Here is a 25,510-nt window from a genome sequence, read left to right on the forward strand (position 1 = left end):
TCGCACAAATGAAGATAAAGTTCCAAAGCTGTCCACGCAGCTACAAAGCAATCCTTTCATTCCCTCCTTTGCTCCGGCTGAGCCTGGCAGGGCTGCCTTCAAAGTCAGGAGACAGGAAAAGATGTAGCATTGAATCACAACAGAATGAAAACCAGTGGGCTTCGCATCCTTCTCCCGAGGCTATTCCCACCTCTTCCAATAAACAAATACCAGCTTGGCCACCTTTTTAATGGGCAGCACGGAAGTAAACGGAAAAGGGGGTGGCGATGCAGGGGCATGCCTAGCAGTCTGAGAAGTAGCAGATGCCGGCAATTTCTTCTGCAGGGCTTGATCAGGCTTTGGACAAGCGCCTGGTAGGGTCCACAGAGCCTGTATGCCTGTGGCACTACCCGGTGTTCTGCAGCCCTTTCTAGATTCTGACCACGATTCAGCCCTAAAGTTGGGCGGCCAGAACAGATCGCACTGTGTGAGCCTCCCATCTTCCATCACGTGTGTATGGCATGCAAGCTCGCACCAAGTGCCAAGCAGCTTGTTTCCGCCCAGAGGCCTTCCGGAGGTCTAGGCTCTTTCTTTGCTTGTCCTATCAGCTCTCTGCCGACCACAGTAAAAGGAAAACAGAAAAGGATTTCTCTTGCTTCCAGGGCCTGAATGGAGGTTAAAGTCAGTTTTACATCACTGCGGTTCGGAAGTTTCCTTTGAGTGAAAATCTCTCTCCAGGAGGGAGGAGGAGGGCAGGCTAGCCCACTGCCTAGCAGAATGGGGGTGTGTGGCAAAGGCATTCACACCATAGCAAGCTAGGAAGCAGAGCACGGGAAGAAACCAGGGGCAGGTGTGACTTATAGAAGCCTGTGCCTTAACAGATTCTCCCACCTGCTCCCTACCTCCCAAAGGCCCAGAGCTTCCCAAAATAGCCCCCCGGGAACAAGCATTGAGATACGAGTCTGTGTAGAAGAGAGAGGATAGTTCAGATTCAAACTGTAACCTGTGGGGTTGGAGGTTCCAGTCTGTCCAATAGGAGGCACTCTAAATTCAGGAAAGAGCTGTACGTGAGGGAAGAGACCTGTGCCCATCTCAGAAGTCTAGAGATGGCTCAGTGGTTAAGAGCTCTTCCAGAGGTCCTGAGTTCAGTTCCCAGCTACCACATGGTGGCTCACAACCATCTGTAATGGGATCTGACGCCCTCTTCTGAGTGTGTGTCTGAATTATACAGTGTACTCATATAAATAAGAATAAGTGAATCTTAAAAAAAAAAGTCGCCTCTGCTTTCGCTGGGCTTTAGGCAGCAGAACCAGAAACAACACACGATAAATTGGCGACATGCATTCAATCCTGGCCAATCCTGAACCCCTCAACCACATTCTCAAAGCCACGGGAAGGCCCACGTGCCAGAGCTGGAGGTGGAGGCCAGGGTGGAGCAGTTCAACTAACACATGTCCTGGGTTCCAGTTCAGTACTTGGCCAGCCAATGGGGCTGAGGGGGGGGGCTGGGAGGGAGGGGGGATGGCCGAGCGAAGGATGATAAAGGGAGGAAAAATGCCCTTGCTCGAGCTTCACTATAAAGCCTGACTCAGCACAGATCTCGGATGAACAGTTTTAACTGGGCAGGGCTTTAGAGGGGTGTCTGCTGGGTTCCGTATAACGACAACCATTCCTAGAAACAAAGATTTGGTCCACGGACTATCTGGCACCAGTCTTGGATAGATGGCCCCTGAAAGGGCTGTGACTGACTTATAGAAGGGTCAATGGAGAAGCTCAGCTTGGTTGTTTCTCAAAGCAAGGATATGTCTCACTGGTTAATCTGTGATCTCTAAAGTCCTTTCATTATTATTATTACTATGATGATGATGATGATGATGTATATGTGAAGGATGGGAATAGGTGCCCACTGAACCAGGGGCATCAGATCCCCTGGATTTGGATCTGGAGTTAAAAGGTGGGAACTGAGCTCTGGTCCCCTGCAAAAGCTGCCGAGCCATGTCGTCTCCAGTCTGCAGGATCCTGTTCTGAAACTAACAGAACCTCTACCTAGGCGACATTATGATGTGTGTCAGAGGGAAGCAAGCGAGGTCCAGAAATGTTAAAGGAGGTGCCAAGGAGCCGGGAGTATAAATCACAAAAGCCAGAATTAACCACAGGCTTTAAATACGATAGTTTCCCAGAGCTGTCCCTCTCAGGACCATCTGCATTTCAACCAGAAATGAAGACGACAACAGGATACCATCTGGAGCCTGCAGGGGCTTCCTGGGAGACTGGGAACTTCCCAGGGTCCCTGAAATGCCAGCACAGAAGCAGCTGGGGACAAAGCCCACCCAAAGACTCCTGAGTGTGCCAGGCCTTCCTTCCAAGTCCAGGTGGGGTTTTTTGAGGGTCCAGTTTTCAGCACCCCTCTCTGAGGACTCGTCCCTGCTCTGCAGATGAGGCGCTAACCCCGTGCATAAACAAAAGCCTCCTGCCATTGGCAGCCTGCAGGCTAACGGCTTCTCCCTGGATGGTTTCTTTTAGTTGATTTTTAAAAGAGGCAGAGGAGGTAAATTGAGGGTTGGGAGGCAAGGAGCAGGCTTGGCAATGACTTGGGTCCAGCTGCAAATCGGCTTCAGACCCCGGAGCAACTTGAAAGAAGCCCAGTGTCCACAATGGCTCTTCAGTGCAGCCTGTGTTTACCCAGGACCCAGCCCACAGCCTCCGGGGCCTCCGAGGCAGCCCACAAGTAAATGCCACATTGTGCTCTGGGTTCTTTCAGTGCCTTCGGTAGCTGCAGGCTGTTAGCAAGATGGCTGGTAGGGCTGCTGCACATCAAACGGGTTTGAAATTCTATATTGGCTGCTATAATACCGCTCTGCAGGCACACGGAGCCCAACAGAGTATGCGAAGTGTGCCTAGTCCTGCAGTAGCCACAAGAGGCAGAAACAAACACTACAATAGAGCTGCCATCGTAGTCATCCACTAGAGCAGACACGGAGGGACGGGGAGACAGTTCAGTTGTTAAAGTGCTAGACAGTCGGAAGGACCTGAGTTCAAATTCCTGTCACCCATGTGAAAAGCCAGCCATGGGGGCAACGTGCAAGCAATTTCAGTTTTGGGGAGGTGGAAACAGGAGGATCCCTGGAGTTGACTGGCCAGCCATTCTAGCTCATTGGTGGGCTATGGTTCAGTGAGAGACCCTGTCTCAAAATATAAGGTGGAGAGCAACTGAGAAAGACACTGGATTCACAGACATGTGTATCTGCACATGAATGTGCACACACACTCGCACATGCACACACACAAAGTAAGTAAATACATTAGATAGATAGATAGATAGATAGATAGATAGATAAGATAGATAGACATTTAAAAGTTCTGAAGCTACCACAGCTATACCACTCCTGAGTGTACATGTGGAAGAGCCTAAGAGAACTTGCTGCAGAGACACCTGACTATCCACACTGAACCACAGTGCTCTGCCCAAGTTATAAAATCAGCCTAGGAGTTGAACCACAGATGAAGGGCTCATGAATGGAGAAGACAGGACACACGCGGTGAGCTCGTCACTTTTCTCATTGTTATGACCAAGGACTTAACAAAGCAGCTTAGGAGAGAAAGGTTGATTTTGGTTCATTCTGGAGGAAGAGGGCATGGTGGGCAGATCAAAGGCGGTAGGCTGATTCCGATGCCAGTTAGAAAGCTACAAGCAGTGAAAGCTGGCCCTCCGTCGGCTTCCTACTCTGTGTGTGTGTTGTTTGCATGTGTATGTTGTCCTGTGTGCACACATGGATGCATGTGAATGCTGGAAATGGATGCTGGGTGTCTCCCTCCAGGGTCTCTCACTGAGCCTCAGGTACACCGGTTCAGTCTGGCTGGCTAGTGATTTCTGGAGATCTTCCTGCCTCTGTACCCAGGGATGGGATTAGAGCTGGGCACCACCAGCCCTGGCTTTTTACATGGTGCTCAGCTCCTCGTGGTGGCCCACCTCTCGGTCCAAGACCTCAGCCACAGAATAGTACTACCCACAGTGAGGATGGGTCTTCTCAATGAACCTAACCTAGCGATGCTCTCATGGACACATCCAGAGATTTGTTTTCTAGGTGGATCTAGAGCCTGTCAAGTGAACAACGGATTCAACCATCAAGTTGCACATTGGAATTTTGTTCATCTACAAAGAGTGGATTGACGGGGCTGGAGAGAGAGCAAGAGCCACTTGATGCTCTTTTCAGAGAACTGAGTTTGGTTCCCAATGCTCAATCATGGCGGCTCAGAACCACCTGACTCCAGCTCTGGGGAATCTGCTGCCCTCTTGTGGCCTCCTTGGGCAACTGCATGCATGTGGTACACATACAAATACATATTTTTATAAAAGAATCAGATGGTGCCGGATGCTTGAAAATGGATGAAACCAGAGACTGTCACATTAAACGCAGTAAGCCAGGTTTAGACAAATCCTCATTTGTGAGTCATGGAATTCTTTATAGCTGTGTAAAACCATATCTATACATCGATATATAAATATATAGACACACACACGCATATACAATATGAAAGCAAGAAGGGAAAGGAGGAAAAGGAGGAGAGTAACAGTGGAGGGAGAGGGGAGAAGAGAAGAAGAGAAGGGGGAGGAGGGGGGAGATGGTCTAGTACCTGACAGGCCAGAGGAGGAGCTGCTACGTGACCCCAGTGCCATGTGCGACGAGAATATGCCAATGAAAGAAAAACTATGTCCTCCTTCATGCAACTTAAACAAAAGCAAGCAATCCAGAAATGATGTGCTCTCTGTCCTCGAGAACATTCGGAGTACCAAGGCAGGTGAGATACATGGATCTATGGCCTAAATGTCCTATTCAGGAGCCAAGTGACTGAGCTCTGTGCTGTCGGGGCAAGGTGTGGGAGGGGGTCAGCTGTGGAAGGAGTGGGCTTAGTTACCAGGAGAACTGCTCGGTGGAGGGGCTGCAGACACTGAGTTCTGAAATGCGTGTAGAACCAGAAGGATTATGGGAGAGAAATCTTCTTCGGTGTTGTGGAAATTACTCCCCCCCCCCCAGCAAACCTTCACCAACTAGTACATGTCAGGCACCAGGACAGGACGCTCCAAACAGTATGGAGATCATAAGACCCCATCCCCACGGTGTGGAAAGGGACAGACCCACAATCATAATCAATCACAGTGGCCCAGCTGTGCAGGCACAAGGTGTCCCTTGTGGCTTCTTTCTGTATACACTGATATGAACAGGCTGTCTGTCCTTCCTGTACCTTAATTACCTTTTCTCTCCTCCCTCTTGCCCTTTCTCGTTCCCTTCCTCCCTGTTTAAAAACTTTTAAAATTTACTTTTGTTTGTATTTCTGCATATGTGTGAGTATAATGCCCACATGTGTTTGGGTGATTGTGGAGGTCAGAGAAAGATGCCCAATTCCCCAGAGCTGGAGTTACAGGCAGTTGTGAGTTGCCCAACCTGGGTGCTGGGAACTGAACTCCAGTCCCTCTGCAAGAACAGCAAGCTCGCTGAGCTGCTGGGCATCTCTCCAGCCCCCTCTCCCCTTCTGTAGTACTGGGGATTGAAAGCAAGGTCTCCTGAAACGGCAGGCAGGCATTCCGGCACTGAATTCTCAGTCGGGCGCCTCCCTTGCATGTTTGGCTTTGAGATAGACTCTTACTAAGTCCCATAAGCTGGCCTCAAAGTTGTAATTCTCCTGATTTCCCAGCGCCTGAGTTGTTGGATTACAGTCACACACCGCTATGCCCACTTCGAAGCACAATCTTTTGAATGTAAACAATGGGACTTGGGAATGGGCTGCGGCTGAGGACCCTTCCCACAGCAAGCTCTAGACATCCCTCCTCCTATGGTCCTAAAGTGTGGTTTCACCAAAGTCCACTCTTGGGAAACAACTAGTGAATCAGGCTTATTTACAGAGCTAGGGGTCAGGGTCCCAAGCCGGAGCATAGGAGCATAGGTGGCCGTAACAGGGCAGCACTGGAGGATCCACACTCAGCTGATGGCTCGTCTATGGCTGTGTAGATGGAGCTCCTTCCAGACCCTTCCCCACCGACCTCCTCTAGCCCCACCCAGAAACTCCAAGGTTGTGAGCAGTTAGAGCAGAACTGCACACAGCTGGTTGGGAGGAGTGGCTAGACACTCAAGTGAGGGTCCCAGGACACCCGTGTCCTCCCCTTCCCGAAGGGAAGGGCGACAAGCCCAGCTGGGATCTTGGGGGATTCGGCCCAGCTGATCCTGAAGATGGTAGCGGTTTCGGTCTGAGGATAGTCCAGTGTGACAGGGTCTGACTACACTTTAGTCCTCATCTGTGAGTGTAACATCTTGGGGTGTTTATCCCTGCTGGGTGCATGCAGAGTTACGGCGGGAAGCCGAGGGAGCAGACAGAACCTTAAAAAGGGGGGGGGGGGAGAGAATTTGCTGATGAATCTGAGAACAGGACACGGGAAAGGAGAAAACGCAGGGAGATGGTAAGCAATACAAAACAAAACACAAAACAAAACAAAAATGGTGAATTTGGAGCCAAGAGGATGGCTTGGCGGGAGAGAAAGGCTGCCGCTCTGGCTTGGTGTCATTTTACACAAACCCAATGTCATCTAGGAAGAGGGAACCGAGACTGAGGAACTGCGGCCGGCCATCACACTGGTGGGGGGGGGAGGGGGGAGGGCCCAGCCCACTGTGGGTGGTGCCATCCCTAGGCAGGGGGCGTGGGCTGTATAAGAAAGCAAGCAGATGGAGCTTAGGGAAGCCGAAGCCTTTAAGTGCACTGGCTGCTCTTATAGAGGGTTAGGTTCGGTTCTCCAGATCCACACTGAAGCTCACTCCCATCTATGACCCCATTCTCAGGGAATCTGTCGCCCTCTTCTGGCATTTTTGGGCACTGCATACATGCCGGCAAAACATCCATACACATAAAATGAAATAAAGCAAAAATTAAAAGAAGAAGGGTAGCTGGATGCGAGCCTGGAAGCGAGGCGGCAAGCAGCGTTCCCCCATGGTGTACTGCGGGCTCCTGCCTTGAGCTCCTGCCCCGGCTTCCCCGCGCGCAGACTTCAACCTTTGCGCGGAGTTGCTTAAGGTCATGGTGTTTATCACAACGAAAGCAAAGCACACTCAGACGACCGAAGACCTGAATTCAGCCCCAAGATTCCATGAACCAACCTCAAAAGTTGTCTCTCCCTTTCACTGCGGCGAGCGCCCTCCCTCCGTGAAATACCAATAGTAGCAATGAGGAGAAGAATAAAATAAATTAAAACAAAAATAGAGCCACGCGGTGGTGTCACACACCTTTAATCCCAGCACTCAGGAGGCAGAGACCCGAGGATCTCTGTGAATTCGAGGCCAGCCTGTTTGCAAACCCGGTCTCTCGTTCTCCGTTCTCCGTGCAGGTAGGTAGTGGTCACCTCGTGCACTCCCATGCTTTCTGCTGAGGCGGGGGTGTGGGGTGTGTGTGAGGTGGGAGTCAAGGCCCTAGTCCATCCTCCTTGCTTGGCTTCGGCTTCCTGCCTGTGTCGTCTTTCTGACCTGCCTCTTGGGAGTGGTGGCTTTTGGTGCTGGGGGCTTGGGGGAGGGGCCGTGAGGTTCTAAGGATGGCAGAGCACTCAACAGCGTCAGCTGACAAAGGTAGTTTAATAGCCTTAGGCTGTGCTGACCACCTGCAGGCTACTGAGGATGGTAAATGAGGACAGGCCTTTGGAGGCTGGCTTTGTGGGAACGAGAGGGTGTGGTGGTGCCCTGACGGAGTGGTTGGCTTGTTTGAATCCTATCCCAGGCTGGCAGAAAACTGACGGCTGCTTCTCTGGTAAACAGGAACCCTGCTCCTCTTCCTGCTGAGGGTGGGTATTTGGCTGGGGAACCTCAGCCTTAGAAGTTAGTGGAACAGATTGCCTGAGGCCTGAGGCGAGGCCACTCGAGCAGGCACTTCTGTTTCACCAGATTCACTTGATTTTGGGGAGACTATTTAAGCATTACATTTCACATCATGTCTGTTAGGTAGGGAGATGGGGATGGGGATGGTGGTGGTGATGATGGGGATGATGATACAAAATCCATGGAGTTCTTGGTGTGACCGGGAATTTCTGGAAAGCAACTATCTGCAAAGACTCACTGGTTGGTTAAAACCGCAGTGATGGCCAGGCATGGTGTCACACACCTTTAATCCCAGCACTCAGGAGGCAGAGGCAGAAGCAGGTAGGTCTCTGTGAGTTGGAGGCCAGACTGGTCTACAGAGGGAGTTCCAGGGCTACACAGAGAAACCCTGCGGTAAACAAACAAACAAATCCCAAATCAACCAGTCAAACAAGAAACGTGCAGTGGTGTGGAAGGGTTGGAATGTTGCAGGTCCCCAAGCTAAGAATGTCACCAGTGAGCACCTGGGGCCCATAGCTTCTACACCATGACCAAGGAAACCTATAAAAGAAGCATTTAATCTGAGGCACACAGATTCAGAGGATAGGAGAGTTCATAACCAACGTGGTGGCATGTGGTCCTCCCTTCTCCTCCAGGGTCGATGACAGGAGCAGAGTTAGGAGACCAGTGAGCACAACAGAGGACAGACTTATCTCTGGGATAAGCTTCAGAGAGGCACCTCCGCTTTACTCAGGGTAAAGAATGGTTTTGTATAAAACCTTGGGGTGGGGGTAAGAATATCCAGGGTAGGCAAAGTTCACTGGGTTAAGGCTAAGGGGCAGGCAGTCGGGCAGGCAGGCAGGCAGTCGGGCAGGCAGCAGACAGGCAGGCAGGCAGTAGACAGACAAGTTAAGCAGGCAGCAGGCAGGCAGGCAGGCAGGCAGGCATGAAACTGCCTCAGTAGCTGAGAGCTACTGATCCATAAACAGGAAGCAGAGAGCTAACTGGGAATGGTGTGAGCTTTTGAAATCTCAAAGTCACTCCCAGTGACACACCTCCTCTAACAAGACCACACCTCCTAATCCTTCCCAAACAGTTCCACCAACTGGGGACCAAACACTCAAGCATATTAGCCTATGGGAACCATTCTCATTCCAACCATCACACCGATGGACTCAGTAATGTATTTTAAACTTGCCTTGACTCACAATGTTCTTTGTTCTGTAAAACTCTAGAACTGACTCCACATTGGAACATGGAATTTGGGGTAGCCTAAATCCGAGTTCTTGGCCATGGTCATTCAAATGGCTCCAGAACAGACTGTCTCTGTTCCCTGTAAGGTGAGAGCTGTATTTTGCTCTGACTTAGCTGCTACTCAATGGGAAGTCTCAGGGCACTACAAATATGGTGCAGAGATCTGTTAAGCTCCGGAACTTTCATTCCTTCTCTGCGTCACTTCTGGGACACACTTGTGAAAGTGTGATTCATCGAACCCTCGTGGTAAGCGCGTTGGTGGCCGTAGTGAAGAAGTAATGTGGGGAACTCTCATAGCAACGTGGTGATGGTTCACCTTCTGACAGGGAGAGAGTGCCTAGCCTGTGTCTTAGTTAGGGTTTACTGCTGTGAACAGATGCCATGACCAAGGCAACTCTCATAATGACAACATTTCATTGGGACTGGCTTACAGGTTCAGAGGTTCAGTCCATTATCACTAAGGCGAGAGCGTGGCAGCATCCAGGCAGGCATGGTGCAGGAGGAGCTGAGAGTTCCACATCTTCACCCGAAGGCTGCTAGTGGAAGTCTGGCTTCCAGGCAGCTAGGACTAGGGTCTTAAAGCCCACACCCCTTCATGTAAGTTTTAAAAACACCTATTGGCCGGGCGGTGGTGGCGCACGCCTTTAATCCCAGCACTTGGGAGGCAGAGGCAGGCGGATTTCTGAGTTCGAGGCCAGCCTGGTCTACTGAGTGAGTTCCAGGACAGCCAAAGCTACACAGAGAAACCCTGTCTCGAAAAAAAAAAAAAAGAAAAAAAAAAAAAAACACCTATGTTTAAAATGGAGAGCTTTTGGGATTTGAGTGGCAGTTTGCACCCTTGTCCCTCAAGCGGCCTCATGAGCACTGGCCTGGTGTGGTGCCACACGCCTTTAATCCCAGGACTCAAGAAGCAGAGGCAGAAGGATGTCTGTGAGTTTGAGGCCAGCCTGGTCTACATAGTGAGTTCTGAGCCAGCCAGTGCCACTGCCACTTTTTTAAGATCACTGTCTTAAAAAAAAAAAAAAAATCTCCCTGGGACTGGAGAGATGGCTTAGTGGTTAAGAGCACTGACTGCTCTTCTGGAGGTCCTGGGTTCAATTCCCAGCAACCACATGGTGGCTCACAACCATCTGTAATGGGATCTGATGCCACTGATGCCATCTTCTGGTGTGTCTGAAGACAGCTACAGTGTACTTACATACAATAAATAAATGAATCTTGAAAAAAAATAATCCCCCCAAACTAACCCTACTGGTCTTGTGGAGCTAGGGCGTTGTATTCAGGAACATGGAGCAAAGCTGGAAGTAGGGACCTACGGACCTGGCTTATTTGGAGACAGAGGAGGATCCTTTGAACCCGAGAGTTTCAGAGAAGCCAGCTTCATCTTTAAAAAGAATAAAGAACAACAGTGAGGCTCTAAGAAATAGAACAGGAAAGGGTACTGTGCCAGAACAAAAGAAAACAGAGCTGGGGGAGCTGACGGTGACCACGGCGACATACACCTCGAACGCTAGCACTCAGGAGGTTGAGTCTCTGGCACAGCTAGGCTGTGGCTATCCAGGGTTCCATGTCAAAAACTTGTCTCTTAAAACAAAGCACACAGGAAGGAGGAGACGGTACAGAAAAAGCTTCCCTGGAAACCAAGACATCCTGGAGCAAGGGCTCAGCAGATGGTGAGATCCTGGAGAGACGGACAGAAGATAGAAACCGAAGGCGGAGGCAGTGGCAGAGGGGGTTCCGGCAGACACAGCATGGTGAAGGATTGGAGCCCAGAGCCAGGCTGGATTGAGTTAATTATACCGTCCATATTTATTTTTAATTTTTTTTTAACATTTTAGGGTTTTTGTCATTTGTTATTGTTAGTTTTGTTTGTTTTCAATAAAGTCTTGCTATGACACTCTGGCTGCACTGGAATCTCTATGTAGACTAGGCTAGCCTTGAACTCACAGAGCTCCACCTGCCTGTACCTTCAGAGTGATAGGGTTAAAAGTGTATATCACTATACCAGACATTTTAAAATTTTTAATTAGGTGTGTGTGTTTGCACATGCACATGCATGTGGGCATTACCTGAGAATTGAACTCAGGTCATCAGGGTTGGCGGCAAGCACCCCTAGCTGATGAGCCATCTCACCAGCCATAGGAAGTTCCTCAGAGCAATGAAAACACTGGCTCAGTAGTAGGCTGGATTGGATACTGAGAGCCTGTGCGTAGCTAAGACACCTGAGCCAGGACATCTGCTCCTTCACAGTATCCCTTCCTGTCCACCAGACGAATATGGAAAAGTATTAGTTACTTACAATCAAACTTGCCCAGCATCCTATCTATGCCGAATGACGCTGCTGTCCTGGGTGTCGCAGTCTTTGCTGGAAGAAGTCAACACACACTCTGATGCCCACGGTGTGTCTGTTAATCCCGGTAAACAGCTCATTCCCACTTCCTCAGAAGCAGCTTGCCCACAGCGAACATACTCACTGTCTCGGTGAGTCTGCGCCTGTAGCTAGAGACAGGTGTCAATCACATGCCGGCTGATGTCAGGGTCATGAGAGGGACACCCACTGCTCCAGACATGTTACAGAAAGGAATGAGCAGCAAGGGACCCAGGCCATGTGCAAGCAGCCATTTCATGCCGGCTCCGTGATGGCTTCAGACTGACTGTGACACAACCTAGAATCACTTGGGAAGAAGAGTCTCAGTGAGAGAGTGTCTACAGTAGGGAGGCTGTGGGCATGTCTTAAGTTAGTGGTTGGGACAAGACAGTAAGCAGCATTCTTTCCATGCCCTCTACACCAGCGCCTGCCTCTAGGTTCCTGACTTGTGCTCCAACCCTGATCTCCCTGAATCATGGACTGTAAACTATAAGATAAACCAACCCTTTCTTCCTTGTGGTGGTTTGAATGGAAATGGCCCCCATAGGCTCGTAGGGAGGTGCTTTATTAGGCAGTGTGGCTGGCCTTGTTGGAGTGGGTGTGGCCTTGTTGGAGTGGGTGTGGCCTTGTGGTGGAGTGGGTTGGCCTTGGAGTGGGTGTGGCCTTGTGGTAGAGTGGGTGTGGCCTTGTGGTAGAGTGGGTGTGTCTTGTAGTAGAGTGGGTTGGCCTTGGAGTGAGTGTGGCCTTGTTGGAGGAAGTGTGTCACTGAGGGCGGGCTTTCGGGGGGTGGGGTGGGGGTGCTTCAAAACTCAAGTCAGGCCCAGTGTCACACTATCTTCCCACTGCTTGGGGATCCAATTGTAGAACTCTCAGCTCCTACTGCACCATGTCTGCCTGCTTCCCACCATGATGATAATGGACTGACTAAACGTCTGAAACTGTAAGTCAGCCCCAACTAAACGTTTTCTTTTATAAGCATCGCCGAAGTCACGGTGTCTCTTCACAGCAATAAAACCCTAACTAAGACACTCCCCAAGTTGCCACTGGAGTTTATTACAGCAGTAGAAAGCTAACTTAGACAATAGTTTAAAGCAGAGAGAAATGAGTGCACACACATTTGCTTGCTTGCTCTCCTGGATTTCTCCTCCCGTACCTGTCAGGACCCCTGCCCACGGGTGGCACTGCCCATAGTCAGCTGGGCCCTCCCATGTCAATCATTAATCATGAAATGCTCCACCGGCATGCCTACAGACCAGTGTTATGGAGGCCTCTCCTCAACTGAGGTTCCTTGTCCCAGATAACTGGATATGGCATCAACTTGGCAAAGAAACAGACAAAACCCACAACTAGCCCCAACCAAGCCCACCCCCACCAGGGCAGTTGTGGGTGTGATGTGACCTTCTGGGTCATGTCCCTGTCACTGTGACTTGCTCCCAGGTTTCTTTTGGTCAGTGCGTTACCTCAGCAGAAAAGAAAAGCAAACTCGAATAGGGTCTCTCCGTGAAACCTGAGAGCCAGCAGGCTCAACTGCCGCCCAGTGCGCATGCCCAGGATCTGCCTCTCTGGCCCAACAGTGGCTGACTACAGGGGCTGTGCCCAGATGTTTTGTGGGTGCTGGGGAACTGAACCTGGGTTCTCCTGTTTACACATGCTCTTTTCCCATTAAGTAATTTCCCAGACTATAGCTCTGTTTCTTGGTAACAGAGCAACCTCCCATCCCAGTCCCAGTAGCTCCACCCCGGGACCAGCAGCATCCCTTAGCCCCGCCCACATCTCAGTATGTGGTCTTTTCAGTGTTTTTGCCCCTCAGATAAGTAAATTCATCATCATCATCATCATCATCATCATCATCATCACCATCATCACCATCATTATGTTTGTGTGTTTATTATTACAGGGTTTCTCTGTGTAGCCCTGGCTGTCCTGAACTTGCTCTGTAGACCAAGCTGGCCTGGAACTCTAGACCAGGCTAGCCTCAAACTCAGAGATTCCTGAAGGGCATGCGTCACCAACATCCAGTGTGAATGTATTATTTTTGAAGTATTTCATCAATTACTGGTGGAATAAAACTATTCAGTGAATACTGTATACTCCAAATGTATAATACAGTGGGCTTTGACACATATCCACACTCGTGTGATCATCATGGTTCTCCGGCGAGGGGACATTCTTCAGACTTGTATTCCTGTCCCTCTGAGCAACTTTGGCGTGGCTGCTAGTGTGGAGGCCTTCCTGGGGAGACAGGAACAGATGTCTAGTCACCCCAGATAGGGAGGGCATTATCGACAGATTAAAGAAAAAGTTCGGCCCCAGTCTAGCTTGAAGAGCCAGCTGAGTTTATTTGGGTTATTCTCTGGAGCATGTGTCACGCAAGCTCAGATGCATCGCCGAAAGGCCCGCCCCAGCCTGAGTGACAACCCTGAGGCTCCTGCTCTGGCCTGCAGTGTCAGGCAGCTCAGCTGCATCCCCGAAGGGCCCGCCCCAGCCTGAGTTGACAACCCTGAGGCTCCCGCTCGGCCTGCAGCCGCACCAGAGCCTCCTCTCCCTTCGCACCTGCTTGCTGCTTACCAAACCTTGGCGCCGGATCGTGGAACTTTTGCAAGTTTCCCGGGTTTGTTTAAGTTTCCGAAGCTTGGGGCTTCCTGAGTCTTTGAGTCTTAGCATCCTTCCCCTTCTGGAGGGGTTGGAGCCACTGCAGGAGGTAGCTACCCAGCACAACAGGCCTTCTCCTCTCTCATTTTTTTCCTTTAAAAAAAATGTATGTATGTACATATGTATGTGTGTATGCAGGTATGTATATACATATGTACTTATGTATATATGTATTTTTGAGACAGGGTTGCACTATGTAGCCATAGCTGTAGACCAGGCTGGCTTTGAACCCCTAAGAGCTCCTACTGTCTGCCTCCCAAACATCCGTATTAAAGTTGAGCTACACCATACCTGGCTGGGTTTGGTTTTTTTTTTTCCCACTTTTTGAATCAAACTTCACATCAATGGAATCATATGGACGAACCTTTTTGCATTTGGCTTCATCATCTCCATATTTGGTTTTATTTATTTCATGTGTGTGTTTTTAATATTGGTTTATTTGTGGATGTGTGGATGTGTTTGCCCCAATTTGAATGTGGAGGTCAGAGCACCACCCAAGGGAGCTGGCTCTCTCCTTCCACCGTGTGGGCTGCAGGAATTGTATCAGATAGAGACTTCTGGGCAAGCGCCCTCTGCGTTTGGGACTTCTTGCTGGCCTGTTTTTAGGATACTTTTTGTAGGCTCAGGCTGTATTTGATTCAGCTAAGAATGACCTTGAACTTCTAACCCTTGAACCTCGAGCCTCTGCATCTGAAGATGCTGGGATTGAAGGCTTGCACCCAGTCCCCGCAGATGACCACACTGGGGTTGAACCCGAGGTTTCACGTACGCTGGGCAAGTGTCCAGCCCTTTTGTACTGCGCTTTGTTTGATCTTCTCCTTGCTAGAGGTCTTCTATTCCACTAGAACACGTCGCCATGTGTCACCCTGTTCATTCACTGATGATGCCGAAGCTGCCCCTGATCGGTGCAGATGAGGGAACTATGAGCGGTTCTGAACAGATCTTTCTGTGGATGTCCGTTTTTGTTTCTTCTGTATAGATATCCCACTGCTGTCTGGGACAGGAGGCAAGCACACGCTCATGGGAGACAGCGGGACAGTTTTCCCCCAGTGCTTGCACAAATTATACCTCTAGAACATACCATTTCCCAGGAGGAGGACAGGCCAAGACAAACCTGAGCAAAGATAATGTTTAAAATGCCATCGGGGTTAGGTAGTGAGTTTCAAAATGACTTCTATGATGTTAGCAGGCGCTGCCGTCAGATGGGTCTCCTGGCATCCTCGCAGGCAGCTTTCAGTGTCTCTTCTAGCCCAGACATGTGAAATCTGTGTCTCTTCTAGCCCCTAGGTTGTCTTGCCAACTGCTAAACTAAAAGTAGCTAGGTAAGTTCATTTATACTTACAAGGGAATGATTATCGGCCCTTGCTCCATTAACACCCTCAAATATCTATGTTTTAAATGGGAAACTTAACCACCTAACGGGATTAACCCGTGCTGGCTGCTTGGGGGAGAGTTGCCATCTTTTTATTGTAATCTGAAAGTTATGTGGTGGCTAGCAAGATGGTTTGGGTTAAGGGCACTTGCCGTCTAATCTTAAGACCTGAGTTTAACACATCACACACACACACACACACACACACACACATGAAAGTTGTGTGAACCCCTGGGCTACAGTAGCACTCACTATCCATGGGGGCATACATGAAGGGATGTGAGTTTGAGGTTAATCTGGGCTAAAATAGTGAGTTCCAGACTAGCTTTGGCTCGTGTAAATAATGTGAGCTGAAAAATGATGTCTGTCTTCTGCCCAATGTGGTTCAAATCTCAGACCATACTGTGAAAAGCGAATTCTTCCCATGTCTGTGTCCTAGCTCCCTAACTGCGGACAGTTAGTTACTCATGGTTTAGCGCCAAGCTCTTGCTTATCCCTTAGCATTTAGCCTAAAACAGGACTTTTCAAAAGGACAAACTATGGGATTGTTATCATCTAGCACATATTAAGGGCACACGATACTCATTTATTGGCTGCGTACATTGATATGAAGGGGACTTACAAGCTGCACAGAACCATTGCTGTAGTAACCTTAACAATGCTATTATTCTCTATTGATTGAGTAATTGAGACAGGGTCTTGCTATGTAGCCCATGCTGGCCTGGAACTGGTAGTAATTCCCCTGCCTTAGACTCCAGAATGCCAGTTTTACAGGGACATTGGCCACCGGGCCAGGCAAGAGAGCTGGGTTTATGTGCTCTCCAGTGAGCCGGAGAGACAGGACCCCGTGAACTGGAGAGATCTTCTGTCCCAAGTGGGACCAACCTTAGGGCTGATTTACCAAGATGCTTAAGAGTGTAGCTTCTCAGATCACTCACTCTCCAAACCTGGGAATTCCACGTGCTCTGGGAGTCACCAAGATCTGAACGGTAAAGATGTTCAGGAATGCTAGGGTGATGTAAGGAAACGCCTTTGAAGGAAATACTTAAATTAGATGCTCTCCCTCTACCTCTGCCATCCTCCTTGTGTGCTGAGATTATCAGCGATTGCCACCACGCCCGGTTCTCCGCGGTGCTGGGGCATAGAACTCAGGGCCCGTGCCTGCCAGGCAAACCCTCTGCCAACTGAGCCACATCCCTAGCCCCAAGATAGCCTTTTCCTAATAGGACCGAGGAGCTCGCTGCCCAGAGCACCGAGGCTAGCAAATCAGCAGCTTCCCTTCTTCATTAAAAAAAAAAAACGGTTCGTTTAAAGAAGGTTCTGTCTATAAGCCTGCGCCCAGTCAACCCTGCGTGGCAACGGTCCTCCCCTCGGGGGTACCCACTGCCCGCCCTCCGGACCCCGGGCGCAGCCCCTTTTGGCACCACAGCTCCCAGGTGCCAGGCGCGAAGGCGGAGCCGGACTGCAGCCGCCTGGGTGGCGCCACCGAGACCCCCGGGACTTCGCGGGTCCCAGCGCTCCGGTTGCGATTCCCGCAGCATCCCCGGCCGTGGTACCAACATCCCGCGGATCTCTCTGGCCGCGCGCAGCCCGCCAACGCTACCACCATGAGCGCGGGGCCGCGATGGCCGGCGCCCCGCAGCCTGCCTGCGCTCTGCGCCGCGCTGCTCCTGCTGGCTCTGCAGCCGCGCCCCGTGGGCGCCGAGGGTGAGTGTCCGCAGCCCGGAGGAGGCCAACCGGCCCGAGATGCTGCCTGGGACTGGCCACCCTGCGCCCCAGCATCTCCGGCCCTGGCCTTTCCCCTGCTCCCCGCCACCTCCTGCCCCCGAGAGAAAGCTCTAGAGTCACGTCTAGGCGGCCCTCGAACTTCCCCTCCTGGGATTGATTTTTCACCTTCCTCGTCTCTCAACGTCTGTTAAGTGGGTGCTCCTCCCCGAGGCTGAGGTTAGAAAATCTGCGGGTTGTCCGGGAAGATCTTGAGTGGGGACCAATGCCCCGAGCCAACAGGGAAGCAGGACGTCCCGGGTAGAGGACACAGCTCGAGCTGAGGCGCTTGGGGGTTTTGGAGGACGTGGGACACACGATTTAAAAACAGACAGCAGGGCGGGAGCCCAGCTGCCAGATGGAGGTAGACGCCTTGGGACAGGAGATGGAAAACCAGGTAGCGTCCAGACCCACTTTGTCTTATTGGACCCGAATTCAGCTTTTAAATTTTGAAACATTTAGTATTTATTCTCTGTGTTTTACTTTGTTTTTAAGATCCGAATTCAATTTTAATTGTACAAATCCGGGAAGGGGTGTTTACACGCATGCTTGCCACAGTATGAGTGTGGAAGTCAGAAGACCAGTTGGATTGACTCCTTCCCGATGCACTACGTGGGTCCCTGAGGTAGAATTCGGGTCATAAGGCTTGGCAGCAAGCACCCTCACCACTGAGCCATCTCACTGGCCCTTGAATTCGACTTTTGATGCTTGCCTTAAACTGGTGGGATTAGAGCCCTGTGTCAATACAATTTCCGTTTGAAAAGCTAATTCAGCTTGTTTAGATGTCGAAACAAAACCCCTCTGAACGAGGATGTGAAGGGAGCCTGCTGTCCTCAGGCAGCCGCAGAGGGTTTCTAGAAAGTCCATCCTTAGTACAACCTGAACCAATAGGGGAGAAGAGCCCTCGGCTGATTTAGAAAGCTCTGTGTGATTGAAATATAGTTATTTTAATTTGGTAAAGTATAAGCGATGAAGATCAGGAAAAGAAACCCCTGGTGCTTGAGAAGGCGGTGAGGGGACACTGTGTCTCTCCACAGGCTCTACTGGCGCCAGGTTTGTAATGTGTCTAAGTAAGAGCTTGGGCACCCTGGCCATGTCTTTAAGCGTTAAGAAGGAACATTTTTAACTCTAAAGGTTGTTAATGAGTTAGTTACCAATTAATTTATGTGGCAGTGCTGTGGAAATATCCCACCACTGAACCATAGCCTCAGCCCCAATTTTTTAAAATTAAAAAAATAATAATAATTTAAAGATTGTTTTTAGAAATCTAAATATGCCTCACAAAAAATACCATTTAAAAATGTAGAGCTGCGGTTTTATTTTGTTGTACAATGCTTGCACATCTAATTCTAGAACATTCCATCACTGCCGCATGAAACCCCTTTGCAGTATGTCCATTGGTAATGCTTTGGGATTTCCGGCCTGATGTTGAGTTATGAAAATTCAACTGATTTTAAAGAATGCACGTAGAAGGGTTGGGGCTAGTATTAACTTTTGAACAATGTCTACTTTTGTTCCAATTTTAATTCCTTCAACCAAAATCTCTTTCCATGATGTGTTATCGAGTTTCACCCCATTATGAACGCCTAAGTGGAATGCCACATGGATAAAGACCAAAGTTTTGTGCCTATCTGGCTTGGGGAGGGGCAGAGAAAATAGAAGGCAGGATTGTCATCAAGCAAGGGGAAACTGAGGAGCCCCAGTGTGGGTGTTTGTTCTTGCTGGAAACGCTTCCTATCCCGCCCTACACACACACACACACACACACACACACACACACATACACACACACATACACACACATACACACATACACACACATACACACATACACATACACACACATACACACACATACACACACATACACACACATATACACACACATATACATACATATACACACACATACACACACATACACATACACACACATACATACATACACACACATACACACACATACACACACACACATACACACATATACACACACATACACATACATACACACACATACACACACATACACACACACATACACACATACACACATATACACACATACATACACATACACACATATACACACACATACACACACCTTCCTTTTTCCTCTCTCCACTTGGCCTATGGAGAATTATGAGCACACTTCATTTTAAGAGAACTCCACATGCTAAGCCGTCTATTGCATAGTGGAGCCATGGAAGAGTCATAAAGCGTATTGTGGACAGATTCCTCCCCGTGTCTGTGCTTACCGGCCTCCCACACACCTATTTATCTGAGTCTATGCAGAGAGAAGGGGGATTGACTGTTTAGCTGAGAATCATTATTATAGATATTTGAAGAAATTTGGACAAAAAAAACCCAGTCTCTTAAAAAATTAAAATTTAGGTGCTAGAGAGATGGCTCAGCAGTTAAAGCACTGACTGTTCTTCCAGAGGTCCTGAGTTCAAGTCTCGGCAACCACATGGTGGCTCTCAACCATCTGTAACGGGATCTGGTGTGTCTGAAGACAGTGACAGTGTACTCACATAAAATAAATTTTAAAAATTTAAAATTTAAACAAAAACATTTAGTAAATGTGTGACTAATCCAACATGTCTCACATACACAAAGTGCAGGGACCACTGTATTTCTGCATTTTACTTTGTTTTTCATATGTGCATGTACAGGTTGCCCATGCATGCTTCTTGTGGAGCCCAGCAGTCAGTGGCAAATGTCTTCCTTAATCCCTTCTAGTTTTTGGGGGGTTTAAAAAATATTTTTATTTTTTAATTTTTGTAATTATAGTGTGTGTGTGTGTGTGTGTGTGTGTGTACATGCATATGAGTATAGGAGTTTCTGAGACCGGTGATATGGGTGGAGTTCCAAGCGTTGTAAGCCACCTTGTGTGGGTGCTGCGACCCAAACTCTGGCCCTCTGCAAAAGCAGTTTGTGCTCTTAACCGCTGAGTTCTGCCCTTCCCACCTTGGTTTTTGAGGCAGGGTCTCTCAATGAACTGGGAGCAAACTTGTCATCAAGTCCCAGGCATTCCCCTGTCTCCACTTCCCCAGTGCTGGGACTCCAAAAATGGGTAGCCATACTCAGACTTTATGTTATGGAGGGTAGGGCACCTATCACATTCACAAGTGGTGGTCAAAGACAACTTTTGGGAGTCTTTTGTCTCTTTCTACATTTACTGGGGTTCGAGGATCAAACTCATGTCATCACGTTCATGAGGCAAGCTCCCTCACCCCCTGAGCCATTTTGCCTGCCTGTGTGGAAGCTAGGGATTGACCTCAAGTCCTCAGACTAGAGCAGCAAAGCGCTTTCCCCAACTGAGTAATCTCCTAAAACCTTATCTTTTGATTTTTGAAATGGGAAAAAAAAAAAAAACCTTTCATAGTAACTAAATGCGAATGAACTGTTTGGTGATGACGTCAGAAGAAGACTCTCGAATGCAGTCTAGGTTTACAGAGTAACTACTGCATACCGGGTAATGACCTCACTGACCAAGGCAGAGTGAGGAAGAGAAATGGGTTCTTCTATCAGGGAACCTTAGGTAGCCAGGCGTGGTGGCACACACCTTTGATTCCAGCACTTGGGAGGCAGAGGCAGGCGGATTTCTGAGTTTGAGACCAGCCTGGTCTACAAAGTAAGTTCCAGGACAGCCAGGGCTACACAGAGAAACCCTGTCTAGAGAAAAATCAAACCAAACTATATCAACCAACCAAATAAACATACAAAACACCAAGGAGAGCTGTGGTCAGCTTGGTGAACACAACGGCAACTTCAGTCTCTGAGGAGATGGAAAGATAAAGATGCTCAGAGAACCATGGCATTGGAATTTGGTGACAGGCATTAGGATCCAGGTCTGTTTCATCCTTCATGAATGGGAATGTGGCTTCTTTCTTTCTTGTCTAAAAGGATTTGGGGCTCTGTAAAATACCCTTTTCTTGTTTGCTTTGATAGTGAAATCTTTGGGTTTGAGTTTTTCTTGTGGGGAGATTCAAAATAACTATTTTTTAGAAATGTTGTCACATTCTTAGATCTCACTTTGTGTGGAGGGAACGTGAAAGCAAGTGGAGGGGGGAGGACAATGGTGGGAGTTGGTTCTCTCCCTTGGACCATGTGGGTTAGGGCCTTAGGAGGTCAGGTCACTGGGGTTGGCAGCATGGGATCATGTGATCAGCCCCAAGTGATTTCAGGTCTTGAGAAAATAAAGGAACATTCAAAATTGGGTTAATTTTGCAAAGATTTTGGTTGTTCTTTTGGCCCTTCTTCTTCCTTTCTTTTTTGGGTTTTGTTTTGTTTCTTTGTTTATTTTTCAAGACAGTATCTCACTATGTAGCCCTGGCTGTCCTGGAACTCACCTGTAGACCAGGCTGGCCTCGAACTCAGAAATCCACCTGCCACTGCCCCCCAAGTGCTGGGATTAAAGGTGTGTGCCACCACCGCCCGGCTGTCTTTTTCTTTTGTTATTTGAAAGAGAAATGCTCATTAAGGCTCAGGGAGCTCTGTGAAAGACAAGGCAGACAGGACTGCAGGAGTAAGAGGCGGGGGTGGACTTCAAGGCAACGGTATTTTCCAAACACAACATATCAGATACACACTAACTCACAGCAGTTCTGACGATATACACAAGGTGGATACAAGCTCACACCAGACCAAATCTTGGCTTGGAGTGAGGAGGTAGGCACAAAAGTTTCACCCCCAGCGGGGGAAGAACTGGCGTCTAACTGTTGCTAGGAGAGGGAAGCCAGTTTCTTCAAGGAAGTGACACCTCGCACAGCAGCCAGGTCAGGCGCTTTGCTAGTCAGCCAGTTCAAACTGGGACTCAGTGTGCTGAGAGACCAGAAGCTGAATGGGCAGGAGGTAGGGCTGGGAGGAGCTGGGAGCGGGTGGGGAAGGGGGGTGGCTACCATCAAAATATGTTGTATAAAAATCAAAGCATTAGTGGGGCAGTGGTGGTGCACGCCTTTAATCCCAGCACTTGGGAGGCAGAGGCAGGTGGATTTCTGAATTTGAGGCCAGCCTGGTCTGCAGAGTGAGTTCCAGGACAGCCAGGGCTACACAGAGAAACCCTGTCTCGGAAAAAAAAAAACAAAAAACAAAACCAAAACCAAGAACAAAAACAGAAACAAAAAAAAATCAAAGCATTAATGAAAACATCATGGGGGGGGGCATTGCATCTAAATCAGCCGTTCTTAACCTTCCCAATGCTGTGCCCCTTTAATACAGTTTCTTATGTTGTGGTGACCCCAACCATAAAATTATTTCTTTGCTACTTCATAACTGTAACATTGCTGCTGTTGTGAATCATAATGTAAATCTCAGCGTTTTCCAAAGGTCTTAGTAACCATTGGGTCATTCTGCCCCAAGGTGGTCAAGACCCACAGGTTGAGAACCACTAACCTAAACTGTCAGTTAGCACAACAATCTGGAACTGAATAGAGCTTCCAGGGATTCCTTTGTCCCTCTGAGTGGCTGCTGGTGGCCACCATGCTCCCCCAAGCCACTTTTTTTTCCCCCCTTGGAAGCTCCTCTCCCTTGCTTTCAGGCTGAGTTCCCACCTCTCCCTCCATTCATGGTCTCACACACACATACACACACACACATATACACACATACACATATATATACACACATACATACACATACACATATGCACACACATACATACACACGCACATATACACACATATACACACATACACATACATACACACACATACACACATACATACGCACGCACATACACACATACATACACACATATACACATACATATACACATATGCACACACACATACATACACATATACACACATACACATATATACACACATGCACACACATACATACACATACATACACATACACACACATACATGCACACATACATACACATACATACATACACATACACATGCACACACACATACACACGCACATACACACACATACATATACACATATACACACACATCCATACACACACATACACACATACACACACATATACACATACACACATACACACATACACACACATACACACACACATGCACACACACACATACATACATACACACACACACACACACACACACACATACAATATACCCCAAGCTCTTTTGTGGCCACACACCCATAGACAGATGGGCTTCAGGGAATCAGGGTGTGACAGGTGATGCCCTTGTCTTTCACAGCAGGACAGAAGCTAGCAGACACAAGTGATTTGGTTGTGGTGAGTCCCTGTAGTGTCCTAAGACAAAGAACCAGGAGAAGTAAAGACCCCGCTATGTCAGGGACACCACAGGGCAAGGGAGGCAGAAGGGAGCAGTGAGGATGGCACTGAGAATCCTGGGCACCAAGACGCCCACACAAGGGACCCATGGTGCTGAGCCTTTGCACAGCTTTTTTGGAGGAAGGATTAAATGAAGCAAATCCACACCCATACCCCCCCCAGACACACCACACACATCACACACACACACACATACAGACACATACACAACACACACATATATACATACTACATAAACAGCCAGGCTGGCTGGCCAGTGAGCCCATAAGCTATCTGTTTCCACCCCTTCAATGCTGGAATTATAAGCCAACACTTGGCTTTATTTTTTTGTGGTTTCTACAGATCAAACTTGGGGCCGTTAAACCTTCAAGGCAAACAGCTAACCAACCAGTCTATCTCCGCACCCCAGTTACATTTTTGCTTGTCGATTTGTTTATAGTAGACTAGAGCCAGTGAAACACCGTGTCCCACGCTTCTTCAGACAGACAGGAAGACAAGGCAGGAGGAGGATTTAAGCTCATGGGCTTGAAGCCCTCTTGGGCCACAGGGCCCAGGGCTGGTGTGCACCAGTGTCTGCAGACAACCATGGTGCTTCCTTCGCAGTGCCTCGGACCTCACCTATCCCTCTCATCCCGCACAGGGAAGCTCTTCGTGCTGGACTCTCAGAATGGCTCTCAGGGCCTGGACCTCGAGGCAGCTCGACTCTCCTGCAGAAGCAGGGGTGCCCACCTGGTGTCTGCTGGAGAACTGAAGAGGGTGGTCCAGGACTGCGCCTCCGCAGTGTGCACAACGGGCTGGCTGGCAGACGGAACCCTTGGGTAAGTCTCCAACCGCCTCAGCTGCCCCACCTAGGTGTATACAGGGCTCAGCAGCTGGCCTGCAGGGACAGCAGGACAGGCTATGTGAAGCGGACTGTGGCTTCTAGCATGTTCTATTTATTTATTATTTATTGGTGTGTATACATGTGCATATGCATATCACACTTTTGGATCACACAGAGAGAGATCAGAGGTCAGCTTTTTTCTTTCTTTCTGTTGTTGTTTTGTTTTTCTTTAAAAAAAAAAGATTTATTTTACTTATATGAGTACGCTATAGCTTCAGACACACCAGAAGATGGCATTAGATCCCCATTACAGATGGTTGTAAGTCACCATGTGGTTGCTGGGAATTGAACTCAGAACCTTTGGGAAAGCAGTCAGTGCTCCTAACAGCTGAGCCATCTCTCCAGCCCATGTTGTTTTGTTTTTCAAGACAAGGTTTCTCTATGTATAGCCTTGGCTGCCCTGTAACTTGCTCTGTAGACCAGGGTGGCCTCAAACTCTACCTGTCTCTGCCTCCCAAGTGTTTGGACTAAAGGTGTGCACCACCACTGTTCAGCTTAAAGAACAACTTTTCAAAGTCAGTTTTCTCATTCAGCCTTGTCAAACCAGGGTCTCTCTTGTTTCTGCTTCTCTGTGTACTCCAGGCTAGCCGGCCATTCAGCTTCCAGTCAGTGCTCTGGTCTCTGCTCCCATCATGCCCAGCCTCTCCAGCCTGTTCTGGCTTCTGGAGTCATTTGCTTCTGTAGCTTTATAATTACTTAGAGGTTAACTGTAGTTTGAATCTGAACGTCTTCCATGAGCTTGAATGCTTGTCTCCGGACCGGAAGCACTATTTACAGGGAGGCTCGTGGGGTCAAGCTGATCAAGTGGGTCACTGGGGCCCAGCCTTTGAGTTCACTCAGGCAGCCCGACGCCTGTCCCCTTTGGTATCCCGGTCTTCAGTCATGTGACCAGCCTCTGGCACCAGGACTAGGTGGTTACCACCCCCATACCTCGCCAGCTGTGTGGACTGAAATCTCTGAAACCGTGGGCCCAAATGAATTCTCTTGAGTTTTCTCTCTTGGGTGTTTTGCCTACAGCCGTGCAAAAGTAACCCAGATGAGACGCCTACACACTGAGGAAGCCTGGCCAGTCCGAGGCAACACACAATGTTGGGTGTCAGTGAAAGCCTCACCT

General features: G+C 48.9%; 1 protein-coding gene across 1 annotated transcript in view; it reads left to right on the forward strand.

Annotated features, from left to right (window-relative positions):
- Positions 1-16,969: 16,969 nt before the first annotated feature.
- The window catches only part of Susd5 (sushi domain containing 5), a 44,879-nt gene continuing 36,338 nt past the window's right edge, over positions 16,970-25,510 (forward strand). The window contains exons 1-2 of the mRNA XM_031345504.1: positions 16,970-17,164; positions 24,154-24,331. Of these exons, the coding sequence (XP_031201364.1) occupies positions 17,065-17,164; positions 24,154-24,331 (278 nt within the window). The 5' untranslated portion in view covers positions 16,970-17,064. The remainder of the gene's footprint in view (positions 17,165-24,153; positions 24,332-25,510) is intronic.

Source organism: Mastomys coucha, unplaced genomic scaffold (assembly GCF_008632895.1).
Source record: "Mastomys coucha isolate ucsf_1 unplaced genomic scaffold, UCSF_Mcou_1 pScaffold23, whole genome shotgun sequence".
In the NCBI taxonomy this organism is placed as follows: Eukaryota; Metazoa; Chordata; class Mammalia; order Rodentia; family Muridae; genus Mastomys; species Mastomys coucha.